The 14,853-nt window shown below is 54.5% G+C and overlaps 3 protein-coding genes across 3 annotated transcripts; 2 read left to right on the top strand and 1 right to left on the bottom strand.

Moving 5' to 3' along the window:
• Nucleotides 1-4,913: 4,913 nt before the first annotated feature.
• HRG_06168 (reverse transcriptase (RNA-dependent DNA polymerase) domain-containing protein) lies at nt 4,914-6,879 on the top strand (the record flags this gene model as incomplete). The annotated part of the gene is made up of 7 exons (XM_044864639.1): nt 4,914-5,282; nt 5,474-5,537; nt 5,588-5,718; nt 5,785-5,856; nt 5,912-6,158; nt 6,348-6,512; nt 6,596-6,879. 7 exons carry the CDS (start codon nt 4,914-4,916, stop codon nt 6,877-6,879), a joined length of 1,332 nt encoding a protein of 443 aa, XP_044721171.1.
• Nucleotides 6,880-9,662: 2,783 nt separating this feature from the next.
• Nucleotides 9,663-10,752, bottom strand: HRG_06167 (calcineurin-like phosphoesterase domain-containing protein; the record flags this gene model as incomplete). The annotated part of the gene is made up of 3 exons (XM_044864638.1): nt 9,663-10,453; nt 10,509-10,569; nt 10,627-10,752. 3 exons carry the CDS (start codon nt 10,750-10,752, stop codon nt 9,663-9,665), a joined length of 978 nt encoding a protein of 325 aa, XP_044721170.1.
• Nucleotides 10,753-12,926: 2,174 nt separating this feature from the next.
• HRG_06166 (putative TeaA receptor TeaR) lies at nt 12,927-14,658 on the top strand (the record flags this gene model as incomplete). The annotated part of the gene is made up of 3 exons (XM_044864637.1): nt 12,927-13,040; nt 13,132-14,448; nt 14,506-14,658. The coding sequence occupies 3 exons, from the start codon at nt 12,927-12,929 to the stop codon at nt 14,656-14,658; spliced, it is 1,584 nt and encodes a 527-aa protein (XP_044721169.1).
• Nucleotides 14,659-14,853: the final 195 nt, after the last annotated feature.

Genomic DNA, 14,853 nt, shown 5'->3' with positions numbered 1-14,853 from the left:
GAGGGCGGCAGATGGACCCGGACGGCCCCGTCCCTGGTTGGCTGCTCCAGGAAGCGTGTCCACGTCAGAGACCCGATATGACCGAGCCAGGCCTGGGGGCGCACTGCGGCTGTGGCTTCGTTTCCTGTAGTGGTTCTGCACTTATCTCTCCTGCACCGCTCTACGTGGAGGCGTGGTTGGTGCCGCAACCTGTCAGCTCTGGGAGGGAAGCCTACATACGAACACTAGGCTGGCGATGCAAGCACCGTGTTCGTCGCTGCTATCTCATGTGCACGGAATTGGGCAGCCATCAAGCATGTGTTGACATACAGCACCCGAACCAGACACGACATGACCTCAATTTGCCGATGGCACAGCCCACCTCCCGATCTAGACTTTCTCTTGCCCCTTTCTCTTCCAATTCTCCCGATTCGGCCGCGAATCAACTCTGAACCGCTCTTGGGGTTTCGATCTCCATGGAGAGCCCACGTAGCCGTCCCCGTCTGTCGAAACTTGGGCGGCAAGCAATGGGTTGCGTGCTTACAGCGCCTGCGGAGAGGGGCCTTGTTGCTTGACCATTTCATCTTCCTCGAGATCGATACTGTTCTTTTCTTTCTCTTCAAACTCTCCATGTCCGGCCATGGCCTGGCCCCCATCCGCTTATGCAGGATATGAGGCCGTCATGAGCCCCCGTTGCTGTCCGGTGTGGGAGCCAAGCTCGACACCATCCGGGGGATGCCACAAAAATACCCAATGCTGAACCTTCAACCTTGGCTTATGACGACTATACCTTAATTGATAAGCTCCAGACACAGCTTCGTTGAAAGATAGACACTCTCTCAAACACTGCCCTTGCTCCCTCGCATGATAGCCCCTTGCTCCGTGCCTCCCAGACCTCGTTGAAAAGAGTCACAAGGCTGTTCTGACAAGGACAAGGGCAGCCTACGGCGCCTCTTTCTCGACACACTATTTAAGTGGGCCGCCCCGACTTATAGTAATGCTCTCAACTCTTGCTAAAAGCTGTTAGCCTGGACATGAGTTCTGGCCAGTCTTGCAAAGCGCTGCCCGATTCGCCTTGGCCGTTTCGCAAACCAAAAGAGAGCAGATACAAAGGGAAACATGGGATATTGATCCAGTCGGAATCTACGCCTCTAAGACCAAGCATATATATAGCCCCACTTTCATGGCCTGTGATGCCTGCTTGGCGCCTCTCTTCATGTGCGGGATGACCTTTGCCCAAGGTATATCGCCAAGATTATTCTATCGTCTGCCGCCTATCTAAACCTCTCCGACCACGATGGTGCAGTGGTGTAGAGGCGGAGGTTTCGTATTAAAGATGGCCATCTTCCCAGAACTCGGTCGGACCGCCGCTCACATCTTTGCCTCGCCTGTCTTGCTCTTTTCCGCCATCACCGTCATGATTTTGTTTCCAAATGCGTCTCCTATCGCTTTGAAGCCCACTTAGTCTGCTAAGCATAGCTTCTGCGACATTATGTGGCGTATTCAGATCTCCAACCAAGAGATTGACGAGCAACCGAGCATTTCTTACAAAGGACCTTACTACTCGAACGACGTCCCCCCAAAACGAATCGATCTCTGCCAATGTGCTTATTCATCTCATTGCACGCTCAAACGATTCCGAGGTTCTTGGTCATCTGAACTTGAGCAGCCGGGACTCGTGAGAAGCATAAAGGGATACCTTGCTTGCCACGTTGACGATTTCAAGAACTTTATGTTGCCGTTAAATCGACATGCTCAATGACAGCTTCCATCCAGTCAACATTCCCTCATTTTGATAAATGTAGATTGAACGCCCATCCACTCCTGTCAGGATAGTCATAACTATATTCTCATAACGAGTCGACTTCGTCGAGAAGATAGACAAAATCTAAATATCTAAACATTTTTATTGTAGAGGAGATGGCGTCGACAGAAATCCCTAGCAACCTGATAGTGCCCTGCTTCGAGAATGCGTGTACGACCGCTGAAAAGAAGGGCTGTTTCACGTCGCCCGTGAACTACGTCGATACGAAAGTCCAATCGATGGCTGTATTCTTGACTTGATCGTGGCTCCAGGGACCACGGATCCCTGTTATAGCGAGGCCTACGTTGCTGTCCACGAAGTTGGTCACTGTTTTGGTCTTAGAAATACGTTTTCTTATGGTGATGCTTCTGACGGAGACGGCTATGACGGTGTCGATGGCCTCGCTGATACTATAGCTTCTCTCTGCCTGCCAGTGGGGTGCCCTGTGGGCCGCGATTCTTGCCCCGAGGATCCTGGATTGGATCATATCCATAACCGCATGGACTACGCAGATAAGCATGCTTCACCTTACCGACGGTGTCAAAGATATGAGCTGATTTCCGATACGGCTCGTGCCGAACTAAGTTCACCCCAGATCAGACACAGCCCATGCATATTCACTGGCATTTTCTGATGAAACTTTCTCCCGGGTTATCACCACCACCAAGCATAATGTAACAGTTCAATACTTGGCTCGATTTAAAATTTATTGGCTTCGAATGGCATTGTCCAGTAGGAAAGTGAGAAGCTTGACAGTCACTAGGAGCGGTGCCCTGGAGTCGTAGCTCGTGGCGGCTTCTAGTGCCCCGTCTTCGTCTCCTCCACAACTTTGACGTTTGAGCGTTTTCGCCACGACCTTTGAATAGAATGCATCGATCAATAGGATGGTCTAAATCGTTTTTCTTAGATGTCTTCTGGGAATGAGCATCGGGCATCTTCTCGTCGGTCGTCTCCAGCTTGACGCAGCAGGAGTGTCCGTCGTTCAGACCCCACAAGTGTCGTCGATGCTTGGGTTTTATACAGGTCTCTAGTCAGCCTTGACTGCGTTCTCTAATCGGCTTTGACTGCATACCCTTTCTCGAAATGGGAAGCAGCGGGTGTGGAGCGAAGGCAATGAGTGGGGAGAGACGCGTTGGGAATTCCGTGGATTGTTCCTTGTCTCACGCACCCATTATCGAAATTGCTCGAGTAATCCGTTATATCTTCAAAATCTCGTCGCACGGGCTGAGGAGCTCTGTATATCACAAAGGCCGCGCATTCTTTAGTTGGCGGATCCAAATTGGTGACCGGGGGTGCCTCTAGACTGGCCAATGCATTGCCGAGAAGCAGGACGACGGCGAGATTCAAGGACTGCATCATGCGCGTAGACGATTATGGATGCTGTGAGACGGCAGGGGTTAAGTATACGTCGGAAGACTTTTAGCTTATCTTGATGGAGCATGCAAATCGAGCATCGGGGACTTGGTGGCTTACCTTGACAGTAAAGTGCAACTTGCTCTCAGATTTATAGTTGTAACGGGCAAGCCGCTTTAACGGCGGCTGCGCCGCCTAGCTTCTAGAACCTTCCATTGGCTCGAAGCTATAAAATGCTATTGTGCTCTCATGTAGTAGATTCTCTTTCTTTCTTTCTTTCTTCTCTATCTTGATAGTAAACAGCATAGGGACTAGTTAGTTGTATCAACTCACTAGAGGCCTTTCACATACTATCAAGATCACTGAAGACATTGAAGACACTGAAGACACCGAAGACACTGAAGACACCGAAGACACCGAAGACACTGAAGACACCAAACTGAGTCCCGTCGAACTATTAGCGTTCAGCGAAGTCGCGATGGCCGAAGATAACAACAACATGCAGCCGGACGTCCTCAGCGCCCTGGTTGCCGAGATACGAAGTCTGAGAGAAGAGAGTTCCCGAAGAAACACCCAGTTTGAAGAACGTTTTATTGCCCTGGAACTCCAACAACACCAGCAAGCCCGTTCGTCTGAACTCCTAGAGCCAACGCCATCTGTCACCCCGGCTGTCCCCATTGAGGACACTCGTGTGGTCGCCACTCACAACCCTCACCCAACCAAGCGCCCCAAATTACGAGACATACCGAAATTCGGCGGCGACAAGGCCCAGTGGCGAAGCTGGAAACTAGAAACCGAAGGAAAGCTACGAGTCGACAAAGAAGCCCTTGGAGATGCAGAAGGCCACTTTATGTACATCTTCATGAGCCTAGAAGGCAAGGCTAAAGACAACGTGACCACATTTGTGGAGATGCAAACCGAGAAGAAAACGTTCAATGTTGCTGAACTACTCAACCGCCTCGAATTGTTGTACGGGAGAGGGATCGCAAGCAGAGAGCTACACGCAACCTGCATTCGATTAAGCAAGGAGAGAATGAACCGTTCACGTCCTTTTACCCCCGCTTTGAGAGGGAGATCGCCAATGCCAACGCCGAGTATTGGCCAGATGACAGCAAGATTTCCTACCTCCAGGAGGCACTAAACGATAAAATGAAAGCAGCCCTCATAGGCTCTGACCCTCTGCCATCAGCAGCTATGTTGGGCTGGCGAGGAGGTGCGATTCGCTGAGCAGCCAGATGGAATTGTTGGGTCAGTGGAAAGGCCTCGAGGCAACACAAAGAGTTCGGACAACTATGACAACCACCAGAATCATGGAGGCCAGGCTGCCCAGAAACAGCCTGGCCAGAAAACCGAAGTTAGACGAGAGGATATGATGGAATGGGAACCAACTCTACAAGCATCCGCGAAAGTGAACGCTGCGCGCACCCGCAGTGATAAGAACACATATGGTTACCAATCCAAGCGACCAGAAGACCAAGCGCTGTTGGGCAAGCGTGCCAAGTGGGTCGACCAGGCCGAGATGGACGCCCGTTACCGTGAAGGGCGTTGCCTCCGTTGTGGAAGAGACAACTGCAGAATCGAGCGCTGTCCATTGGCTGCGCCTATCCGACCCGCAAACACGACCCGACGCACTCAGGTCAATGCCGTGACCCCGTCACGACCAGCGGTCACTAAAGCCGAGGTCGCCGAAGACGATACTTCTTCTCATAACGATGAAGATTCAGACTAGGGACACGCGGCGGCTGTGAGAGAATGGGATGTGAGCGGAAAAGCAAAAATGGACGGAGAACCGTTCATAGCAGACGTCAGGGTGAACGGCACAGACTTCGTGCCATCTCTTGTCGACTATGGCTGCCTCTGCTACGGCGCGGTTAGCAAGCGCACATTTCACTCTCTCCAGTTGCCACATATACGCGTCCAGCCGCGCATCTTGGAGAATGCAGCGGGAGACGGCAAGGAGGTCAAAATCGACAAGATCACGTATGTGTCGATCGACCTCGATGGACATCAGCAGCATCGTGTTTTCATGTACGTCATCGACGATCTGAACTGGGATATGATCCTGGGTAAACGATGGATGGAAGACCAGGATGTTCACATCCATGCGAAGGAAGGATATCTCGAGATCGGGTCCAATGGAGTTCAAGTACGAGACCGACGACGTTACCAGCCTCCACAGCTAGATGTCTCTAATGTCATGGCCGCAACCTTTTAGCAGAAGCACGCCGTGACAAACGCAAAGGCGGCATTGGAGTTCACTCGGTCACGATGGCGGATATTGACAAGGCCCTAAGACCGAAACCGAAGACTGACGTAATGGAGAAGCTGCCACCACAGTACCACAAGTGGTCTCGAGCTTTCTCTCAGCAACTGGCCGACCAGCTGCCCCCTCATCGGCCAGGTGTGGACCTGAAGATCGAAGTGCTGAAAGACGAGCATGGCCGAGAGAAGCCCTACCCTGGGGACCGCTTTACAGCATGTCCCGCGAGGAGCTATTGGTACTACGGAAGACTCTCACAGAACTACTCGACAAGGGATTTATTAGAGTCAGCAGCTCGCCAGCCGCGGCACCAGTCCTTATGGTGAAGAAGCCCGGCGGAGGCATCCGCTTCTGCGTGGATTACAGAGGTTTGAACCATATAACGAAGAGGGACCGCTATCCCTTGCCCTTACTGAGCGAGACCTTGCGAACGATAGCCAAGGCAAGGTGGTTCACCAAGGTAGATGTTATAGCAGCGTTCCATAAGATCAGGGTCGCCCCGGCGACGAGGAAAGACAACTTTCAGAACGCGCTATGGATCCTTCGAATGGCTGGTAGTTCCATTCGGCCTGACAGGCGCACCAGCAGCCTTTCAGCGGTACATTAACAGCGCGCTCCAGGATTACCTAGACGATTTTGTGTCAGCATATATCGACGATGTCCTGATCTTCTCCTCTGGAAGCCTGCAAGACCACCGCGACAAGGTCGGCAAGGTCCTCCAACGACTGATGGACGCCGGGCTGCAACTGGATATCAACAAGAGTGAATTCGAAGTCAAGGCTGTGAAATACCTTGGGTTTATCATCGAGGCGGAGTGTGGGATCCGAGTCGACCCTGAGAAGGTTGAGGCTGTGAAGGAATGGGCAACCCCGACGAATGTTAAGTCCGTGAGGAGTTTTATTGGATTCGCGAACTTCTACAGGATGTTTATGCCAGAGTTCTCGGTGATAGCGGAGCCGCTAACGCGGCTAACGAAGAAGGACGTGCCATTCCGTTGGGATGAATTGTGCGAAGAAGCCTTCGAGAAGCTCAAGGACTTGTTGATCACGGCCCCGATCCTTGCACACTTCCATCCAGAAAGGAGACTATCGTGGAAGCAGACGCTTCAGGATTCGCGTCGGGAGGCGTGCTCTTGCAGAGAGATGATAAGGATGGACTGGTACGACCTGTCGCATACTTCTCGAAGAAACATTCGGCAGCCGAAGCGAACTACGCTATCCATGACAAGGAGCTACTCGCCATTCTCAGATGTTTGGAGCAGTGGGAACCAGAGCTACGGGCAGTAGAGCACTTCAAGATCCTAACGGACCACAAGAACCTGAGGTACTTCTACTCGGAAAGGAGGTTGACAGAGAGACAAGTGCGGTGGTCGGAGTTCCTGTCCAGGTTCCAATTCGAGCTCGAATGGAGGCCGGGCCGCAAGGGCGGATTGCCTGACGCACTCTCGCCGGGACCAGGATATGCCGGCCAACTACTCCGATGAACGACTAAAGGGACGCATTATGAGGCTATTCCAAAATGATCACCTTAGAAGGGTCCCAATATCGACATTGTCTACCAACACCGAGGGTGCCCAGAAATCAACTTCGGAAAGAGATCAGGATATTTGAAGATGAGGAGTTACAGCAGCTGTGGCACGCCGCACGGCAAGAAGACAAGCTTTATCAAGAACTCACGAAGCTGGTAGCAGATGGAGCGAAGAGTGTGCCAACAGACTTACAGAAGGAGAAGGTTGTCAGCATTTCAGAATGCTCATTAGACAATAGAGGCCTGCTGTGCTTTAGAGAACGCGTCTGGATACCCGGTTCGGAGCCGCTACGTACAAAGATCATCCAGGAAACTCACGACTCTCATATCACCGGACATCCTGGAAGGGACCTCACGTACTCGACTCTGTCGAGACGCTTCTTCTGGCCGGGTGCCGCTAGCGATGTACGTCGGTTTGTGCGCAACTGCGAGGTTTGCGGACGAAACACCATCTGGAGGATACAAAGAAAGGACTCCTAAAGCCGCTCCCTATTCCGCAACGCATATGGAGCGAAATTACCATTGACTTTATTACTGACCTCCCACCGTCGGGGAAAGATGGCGCGACGAACTGCATGGTGGTCACGGACCGACTCACCAAAGGCGTCGAACTCGAAGGATTGAACGATATTTCCACAGAAGCGGTTGCAAGAAGACTCTTCGAACGACACTACCCTGTCCATGGCATCCCAACGGCTATAACCAGTGATCAGGGTCCCCAGTTTGTCAGTGGTATGTGGAAAAGTTTCTGTCAGATGCTAGGGATCGAGCAGCGGTTGTCGACGGCGTACCATCCACAAACCGACGGTGCAACAGAACGAATGAACCAAGAGGTAGAGAGGATTCTTCGGATATGGACGAATTATCTGCAGGAGAACTGGTTAGACTTGCTTCCAATCGCGATGGCGACTATTAACGAGAGGAAGCAACCTCCACCGGACTGAGTCCGTTCTTCTTCATGCACGGCTACCACAACGAGCCAATCCAATTAGTTGAGCATCGAAGAACGGAAGACACGACGCAGGGGGAAGCGACAGCGGAGGATTTTATTCAGAGACTACAGGACGCCACGGAGTTTGCGCAAGCAGCGATAGCTATGGCCCAGGAAATACAGCAAGCGCAAGCCAACAAGCACAGGACAGCCGCACCGAGATACGAGCCTGGGGATTGGGTATACCTCAACTTGAGAAATGTCAAAACATCGCGACCCTGCAAGAAGCTCGATTGGCTACATGCCAAATATCAAGTGCTCGCGGAAGTTAGCCCACATGCCTACAGGTTGGATGTGCCTGGGCGCATCCATCCAGTCTTTCACGTCGACCTACTCCGGCCAGTCCCCGGGCCCCATTGCCTTCGCAGAAACTCGATCAAGAGAGTGCCCCACCGGTGCTGGTGGACGGCGAAAAGATGTACCTTGTTGAAAGAATTCTGGATGAAAGAATGGAAGGTACGCATAAGAAGGTGCTCGTAAAATGGCATGATTACTCGCAGCCTACGTGGGAACCCCTTACTACTATTCGACACACCGATGCATGGAAGCAATGGAAGAAGCATAAAAGGAGTGTCACCTTCTCAAGTCATCTTGCCACAGATTGCCACGACCCCCCGGAAGAGGAAACGTTGGAAGGAGGGAGGTAATGTAACGGGCAAGCCGCTTTAACGGCGGCTGCGCCGCCTAGCTTCTAGAACCTTCCATTGGCTCGAAGCTATAAAATGCTATTGTGCTCTCATGTAGTAGATTCTCTTTCTTTCTTTCTTTCTTCTCTATCTTGATAGTAAACAGCATAGGGACTAGTTAGTTGTATCAACTCACTAGAGGCCTTTCACAATAGTCGACTTTCGAAGCTTTCATGTTTTAACCCCTAGCCGTACTACGCGATCTTAGCGGCTCAGCTTGTTGACGTACGAATTGTAACATACTGGTGGCACGGGTGGATTTCCACTCAGGTAGGGCTACCACCCAGATCTTGCATACAAGTAGGGCCACGATCCTCGGCTACGATGGGGAGTTTGTCGGTGATCCCTTCTATCGCACGTATCGTTGTGGCTCCCTTGGTCGACTTCCGCAGTCCAGGATCGCTATCAAAATCACAGCCGAGCTATTCGCACACACGGTCCGTAACTCCGGTCCCTTGCATAGCACGTTCGATTTCATTAAGACGAGAATAGAACAGCTGAACTCGTAAGAACTGCGATGCGCATTTTCTCCCATTTCTACACTCAGCGTCTGCAACTCTTGACAACGGCTTCGCGTTGCCTTCCTCCGATTTCGTCGATACTCAGGAAAAGGAACATCTCTGAGTTTTTACTCTCTCACTCGAGAGGATCTCGTGTCAAGTTTCCTATCGGTAGCTAAGCCAAGGGGGGGTCTAGACTCAGGGGCCTCTCGAGAAAATGGCTGTTGAAGCCTGCAGTTCAGACATAGTTCAGTCCAAAGGCTGCTACCCGGCAGATCTGCCTGGCAAGCAGCAAAGATGCCTATCGTTCCTTTCTTTCTTTTTCGAAAAGCTAGCATTGCGCGAACTGTTCAGCATCTGGAGATGTCCATTATTTGAATACGAACATCTCAACACTGTCACAGTCCCTGCTGCCCCCTTCGCACGCTGAAACCTGAGGAAGAATGGGACATGGCTCTCACACAACTTCTCCTTTCACCCAAAAGCAATCAATTGAGGCATGTCTGGGAAAATGTCACAGTGGAGCAGCCGATGTCGGATATCCATCTTTTCATATACCACCCTATGCCTCGGCATGACTTGATTCCTCAGTCTGACACACGGGCAGGTTCACATTCACGACAATCGGCTTGTTGAGTTGCTTCCCCCCTACATGCGGATATCTGCTCTTCATGATGGCCGCGTTCACCACACAAGTCTCTCTCCTGCCCGACATCCCGGTCTGCGCCTCAACGTGGCGGCACGAGACGAAGCCGTCGTTGGCGAGAGCGGGAGAGTGGCGGCCGGTGAGATCGACGAGGCTGAGCTTGTTGTTTCCCGCGCCCCCGTCGGTCCAGCCATAGGTGCTCTTCTCCGGAAAAGCAAAGTCACAGCCGGCATCGGCGTCCGTATCCCAGGTCACCCGTTCAGCTCCGCGGCCGTCGTGGACGTGGCCGCAAATTGCCAGTCTCGGCCGCACCCGCCAAAGAGCCCGCCTGAGCGCCTCGCACCCCGCCGCCCGGCCCCCATCCGTCGCCGTTCTGTCGCAATGCGTCCGGGGAGGGGTGTGGGTTACTACAATATCCGTCTCCTGGGGGATCGAGTCCCAGAGTTGGGGGAGGCCCGCGGCGTCACCGTAGGAAAATGCCCACAGGCCGGAACAAGGGGAGTAGGGCGAGCCGAAGATGGTGAACTCGGTACGTGGTCCGGCGGGGCTCTTCAGCCGAATGGTTGCCGAGTCATGATCGAGGTAGGTTATGGATGGAGAGGAAGTCAAAAGTGAGAGGCAGGCTGCCGGCGACTGAAGGTCCTTGTTATGGAAGCGAAGGCCGTGCTCTGCATAGAAAGCAGAGTCCAAGGTGATATCGTGGTTTCCTGATGATGAATGGGTTAGTTTAAACGTCGTCGTCGATGCGGCCAGGTCGATTACCGGCGACGACAATCTTGGCTTCAAAGTCAGCCGCCTCGAGCCATTTTATGGCCTTGGAGAGCTGCGACAAGGAATGGTATCAGCCGACTGTCGCCGCCGAGTAGAGAAGCTGGCTTGCCTCTGAATAGCTCCCCTGGTTGGTGAGGTCACCGGCGTGGATCAAGACGTGGCCCTTGGGCAGCTTGACGGTGCAGTTGTGGGTATCGGCGATGCAGACGATCCTCGTCGGGGCCGTGGCAGCCATGGCGACGCCTGTCTCGGTCCCCCGAGCGGCTATAATTAAATGTCAACTGGCCGTTTGCGTTGCCAGCGTCGTTGGGAATCCTTTGTCTCAGACACGTGGAAGCGCGGGTAAACGGTGGATGTTGGTGGCGGGCCGGAGGCAGAAAGGGAGGGGGCCTAATAATAAATGAGACTTAGGAGAGCCTGTGCGAATAGGCCTCGTAGGACCGATGACTGCGCCATGGAATCTTAGCTAGCCGAAGCGATGCTGTCGCCTGGCAGGGCGGCGATGAGGCGGGATAGGGAGGGGAATGACGGGCGACGCGCGACTTGAATGCTAATTGTCTCGCTCATATGCAAACTTCACAAATGAGACACAATGCCTTTGTGTACGGACTACAAGCAGCGGCGGAGATTGGTCCTGGAGACGCGTGTGTGTTGATATGTTGTTGCTGGCTTTTATTGACCAGTGCTCGAGTTGAACCGTGGCGAGCATGTGAGAGAGCCGAGGCTCGTTACCAAGGCGTTTGCCCTGCTTGTTACTTGCTAGTACACAAACTTCCCCTCATGAATGGTCGAAGCATACATGCCCACGCGTGTAAGTGGTGTTGAGCATGACACCACGGGGACAGGAATAAACATGCCACCCACACACTGCAGAGGATGCGGATCGGTCCAGCTGCCGATCCCTGTCAATGTTCATGCATGTCAATCAATCATTTGGAGATGAGATGCGATACCAACAACGCATCATCCGTCCACGGAAGCCGGAGTTTTCATTAGGGACGAGGGTCCCGGTGCCGCGAAGCCGGTATCTCGGACGTGTGCCGCGCAGGCTGTGCGCAACGTGTGCCTCTATTCTTGGGACTCGTCAAGGCATTCGAGGTCACAGACGTCAATGCTGTGAGGGTGGGGAGGAAAGCTAATTTATGCATCACCAATCAGTCACATGGGTGAGTAGGTGGGCAACACCGAGAGTGTGCCTCACTCATGCTTGGCAAGGTGAAGAGGACCGGGCGGTCGAACGGTTCACGCGGCCGGTATATATGCACGGCAAATCACGCCGTCGTCGAGATTGGAATTGTTTGCATGCGTTTTGGCACTGGGCAGGAATTCCACGGCCTCGACTCCGCATCACGGTCGTGCCGTGGGCCGTGGTGGCGGCTCCTAGACACGCAAACAGTCCTCGAGACCCTTTTCAAGAGTAATAATCAACACGAGCGGCGGTGGTCATAAAGGATGACTTGACCTTGACGAAAAAAAAACCCCCATGGGAAGTTGATGAAGCTGCCACTTGGGCTGTTTTAACATCAACAAGCACGCGTGGATGGCGCTCCGATTCACAGGGCATCGAGGCCCCGTTAGCGCTCGAGTGCCCCCCCGGCTCATGGGCAAAGACATTCCGTGGCGGAGCACGGAGATTTCTTGTCCTTGCAGGAACAGGAGGCCTGAATCTACAGTGGCTTGCGGGTCCCTTCCACGCAAAGCCACCTCCCTCGGGCGCCCCGTCCAGCCACTATCGTGTAGAGCGGCCTAAGCTGAAGGCTTCAGGGCTGTCAGCGCTGCTAGGCCCCACCAAAATTCCACCCCTCTGTTCAGCTCCATGTCCCCCCCAATTCACTGTGCAGCCCCCCTGTCCAGCTCAATCTGCTGCTTGTGGCGCCTCTCCTCCACCTTTTTGCTCCTCCCATCGTCGACTGCCCCCAAACCCTCCTCTCCGCGTCGACGCACCCGCCGCCCTCGCCCCCCCGGCAATTCCATTCATTCCGATCCATGGCCCGCCGCCCGTCGCTTTGGCTTCTGTGAGGCCTCAACCTTCTCCTCACCACATCCTCCGTCCCCCGCCTCCTGACCCGTCCTCGCCTCGCCTCGCTTCCGGGCTCCAACCCCCAAGCCTCCAATCGCGACAAGCATCATCATCACGCAGTCGACGCCAACGGCACCCGGGAACGACAACTCGCTGTCTTGTTGCGTTCCGCTTCCCCTCTCCTCCCCCTTCCGCCGTCTTGACAACCTCTCTGCGTGCCGGCCGATACTCCCCCTCTCCCGTTTACGCCATTCTCGCCGGCAAAGCCTCCTTTGCCTCGACCAATCTCGATCATCCTCTCCATCTCGATAGCCTGCGCTCGCCTCTCCAACGAGCGCCACTCGACGTGCCCAGGGGGAGCGGGGCCCCCGACCGCCGGTTCCATCGCCATGACCACCATATCGACGGCCGCGGCTGCTGCTACCGCCAGCGCCCTGACGCCTCCCAGCAGTAGCCATGGAGAGTCGCCGCGATGGGATTATCCCAATGACGACCAGTTTGAGGTGAGTAGACGGTCCATGGCTCGGCAAACGTCAACCTGCAATGGGCCCGTGCAGCTCGTTTGAATCGGTCGTTGACCGCGTTTTTCTGCAGAACACAACCGACGATCCGGCCCGCGCCGCCTCGCGCCTCCACCAGGCACAAGGGAGCCCTGTTTTGTCGCAAAACGGCCTCTCTTCTCACCCAGTCAAGAGCCACGGCCTGGACTCGGCTGTTCGCCGAATGCACTCGGTAGACAATCTGTCGGCCGCGCGCCGGGACAAGTCTGTGGGCGAGCGCGTCTTGTCCCCCCCCTTGACCGTCGACCACAGAACGGGACGTGCAAGCCCTTCCGACTGGCCTGTGCACAATCAGCAGCCAGCCGGCGATAACCGCAAACGACCGAAACACCAGGCTCCGGGCCTGGATGTGATGCACGGCCAAACCGAGGACTCAAAGTGGATACACAGGGACAAGCTGGCAAAAATCGAGAATGAGGAGCTTCAGGCGGCTGGCATCTTCGTCCCGAGAGCGCGGGCTCCCAGCAAACAGCGGCGGGACCGGAGTCAAAACCGGCTTGCTCGAGGCGTCGAATCGGCTGACTTTACTCACGCTCAATCCAAGAAGAACTCGGCGGCCACCATGGAGCCCATGTCTCCGTCCGAAGACCAGTCAGCCCCCCAGTGGGATCTGCGGACTCCGGAAGAGATTGCACAGGACGAGGCGACCGCCTACTTTACCTCCAATGGTGCCAAGGGCGGTTCTCGCATCCCAGTCGCCAAAATCAGCCCGGCACCGATACCGCTCGACTACTTGGAGCGCGGATCTCAAGCCGCGCGAAAACTCGCCGAGATGGACACGCTATCGTACGCGAAGCCCCGATCTCGCAGCGCCAGCCTGTCCGTTGGCGAGCAAATCAGTAGTACTGGGGCTGGCGGAAGGCGGTCTGTCACGGATACCTCTCCAAAGAAGAACGCGCCGCGCAAGCTATCCGTCACATCCAAGAGCAGCGTCTCAACGAGACCCAAGACGCGGTCGGGGCCGAATAGGGACTCTCCCGTCAATAGGCCATCCACCAGAACCAGCGAAAATGCCACGGCGAACAGGGCGCCGGACGGCGATCCGCCGTGGATGGTCAACTCGTACAAGCCCGACCCGCGTTTGCCCCCCGACCAGCAACTGCTTCCTACCGTCGCGCGGCGACTTCAGCAAGAGAAGTGGGAGAAGGAGGGCAAGTTTGGCGACGCATACGACACCGAATTTCGGCCTTTAAACGACAAGGAGCTCCTCAGGCCAACTCTGCCGCCTCTGGAAACAGGCGAGAGCAGCAACAACGGCGACGGCGACGGCGACGGCGACGATAACAACAAGGTGCAAGAGGAGGGGGATCAGCAGCAGGCGGATGAATGGCCGCTTAAGCAGAGCGCAGCCGTGAGCCCGACCCTGCGAAAAGGATCTTACTCCACCATGCCCAAGATATCCGACAAGATGCCAACCAGCCCAATCGCGAGCCCGCGAACACCCATCACGCAGCAGCCACTACCCGGGCCCGGGCCGCAGACCCAGGAAGTCAAAAAGGTGCCTGAGCCCGTCGACTTTAGCAAAGAGAAAGGAGCCTGTGGGTGCTGTGTCGTTATGTGAGGAATAGGGTCCCTGCAGGTTGCCTGGCGGTCATGAGGAGAATCGGCGTGATGCGCCGGCCACTCCTGCATCCGTCTCAGGAGCCAGCAACGGCAGTTCGGTCAGACTTCTCCGCAGCAACCTGACGACGTTACGAATATTGACCATTTCTATTGACCCGGACCTCTTTTTTTGAAGTCCCCTCGTCTCATCCCG

The sequence above is a fragment of the Hirsutella rhossiliensis genome (assembly GCF_020360975.1).
Source record: "Hirsutella rhossiliensis strain HR02 chromosome Unknown scaffold00005, whole genome shotgun sequence".
Classification (NCBI taxonomy): Eukaryota; Fungi; Ascomycota; class Sordariomycetes; order Hypocreales; family Ophiocordycipitaceae; genus Hirsutella; species Hirsutella rhossiliensis.
The sequence above is the reverse complement of the archived record's forward strand: the minus strand, read 5'-3'. Positions and strand labels throughout refer to the sequence as shown.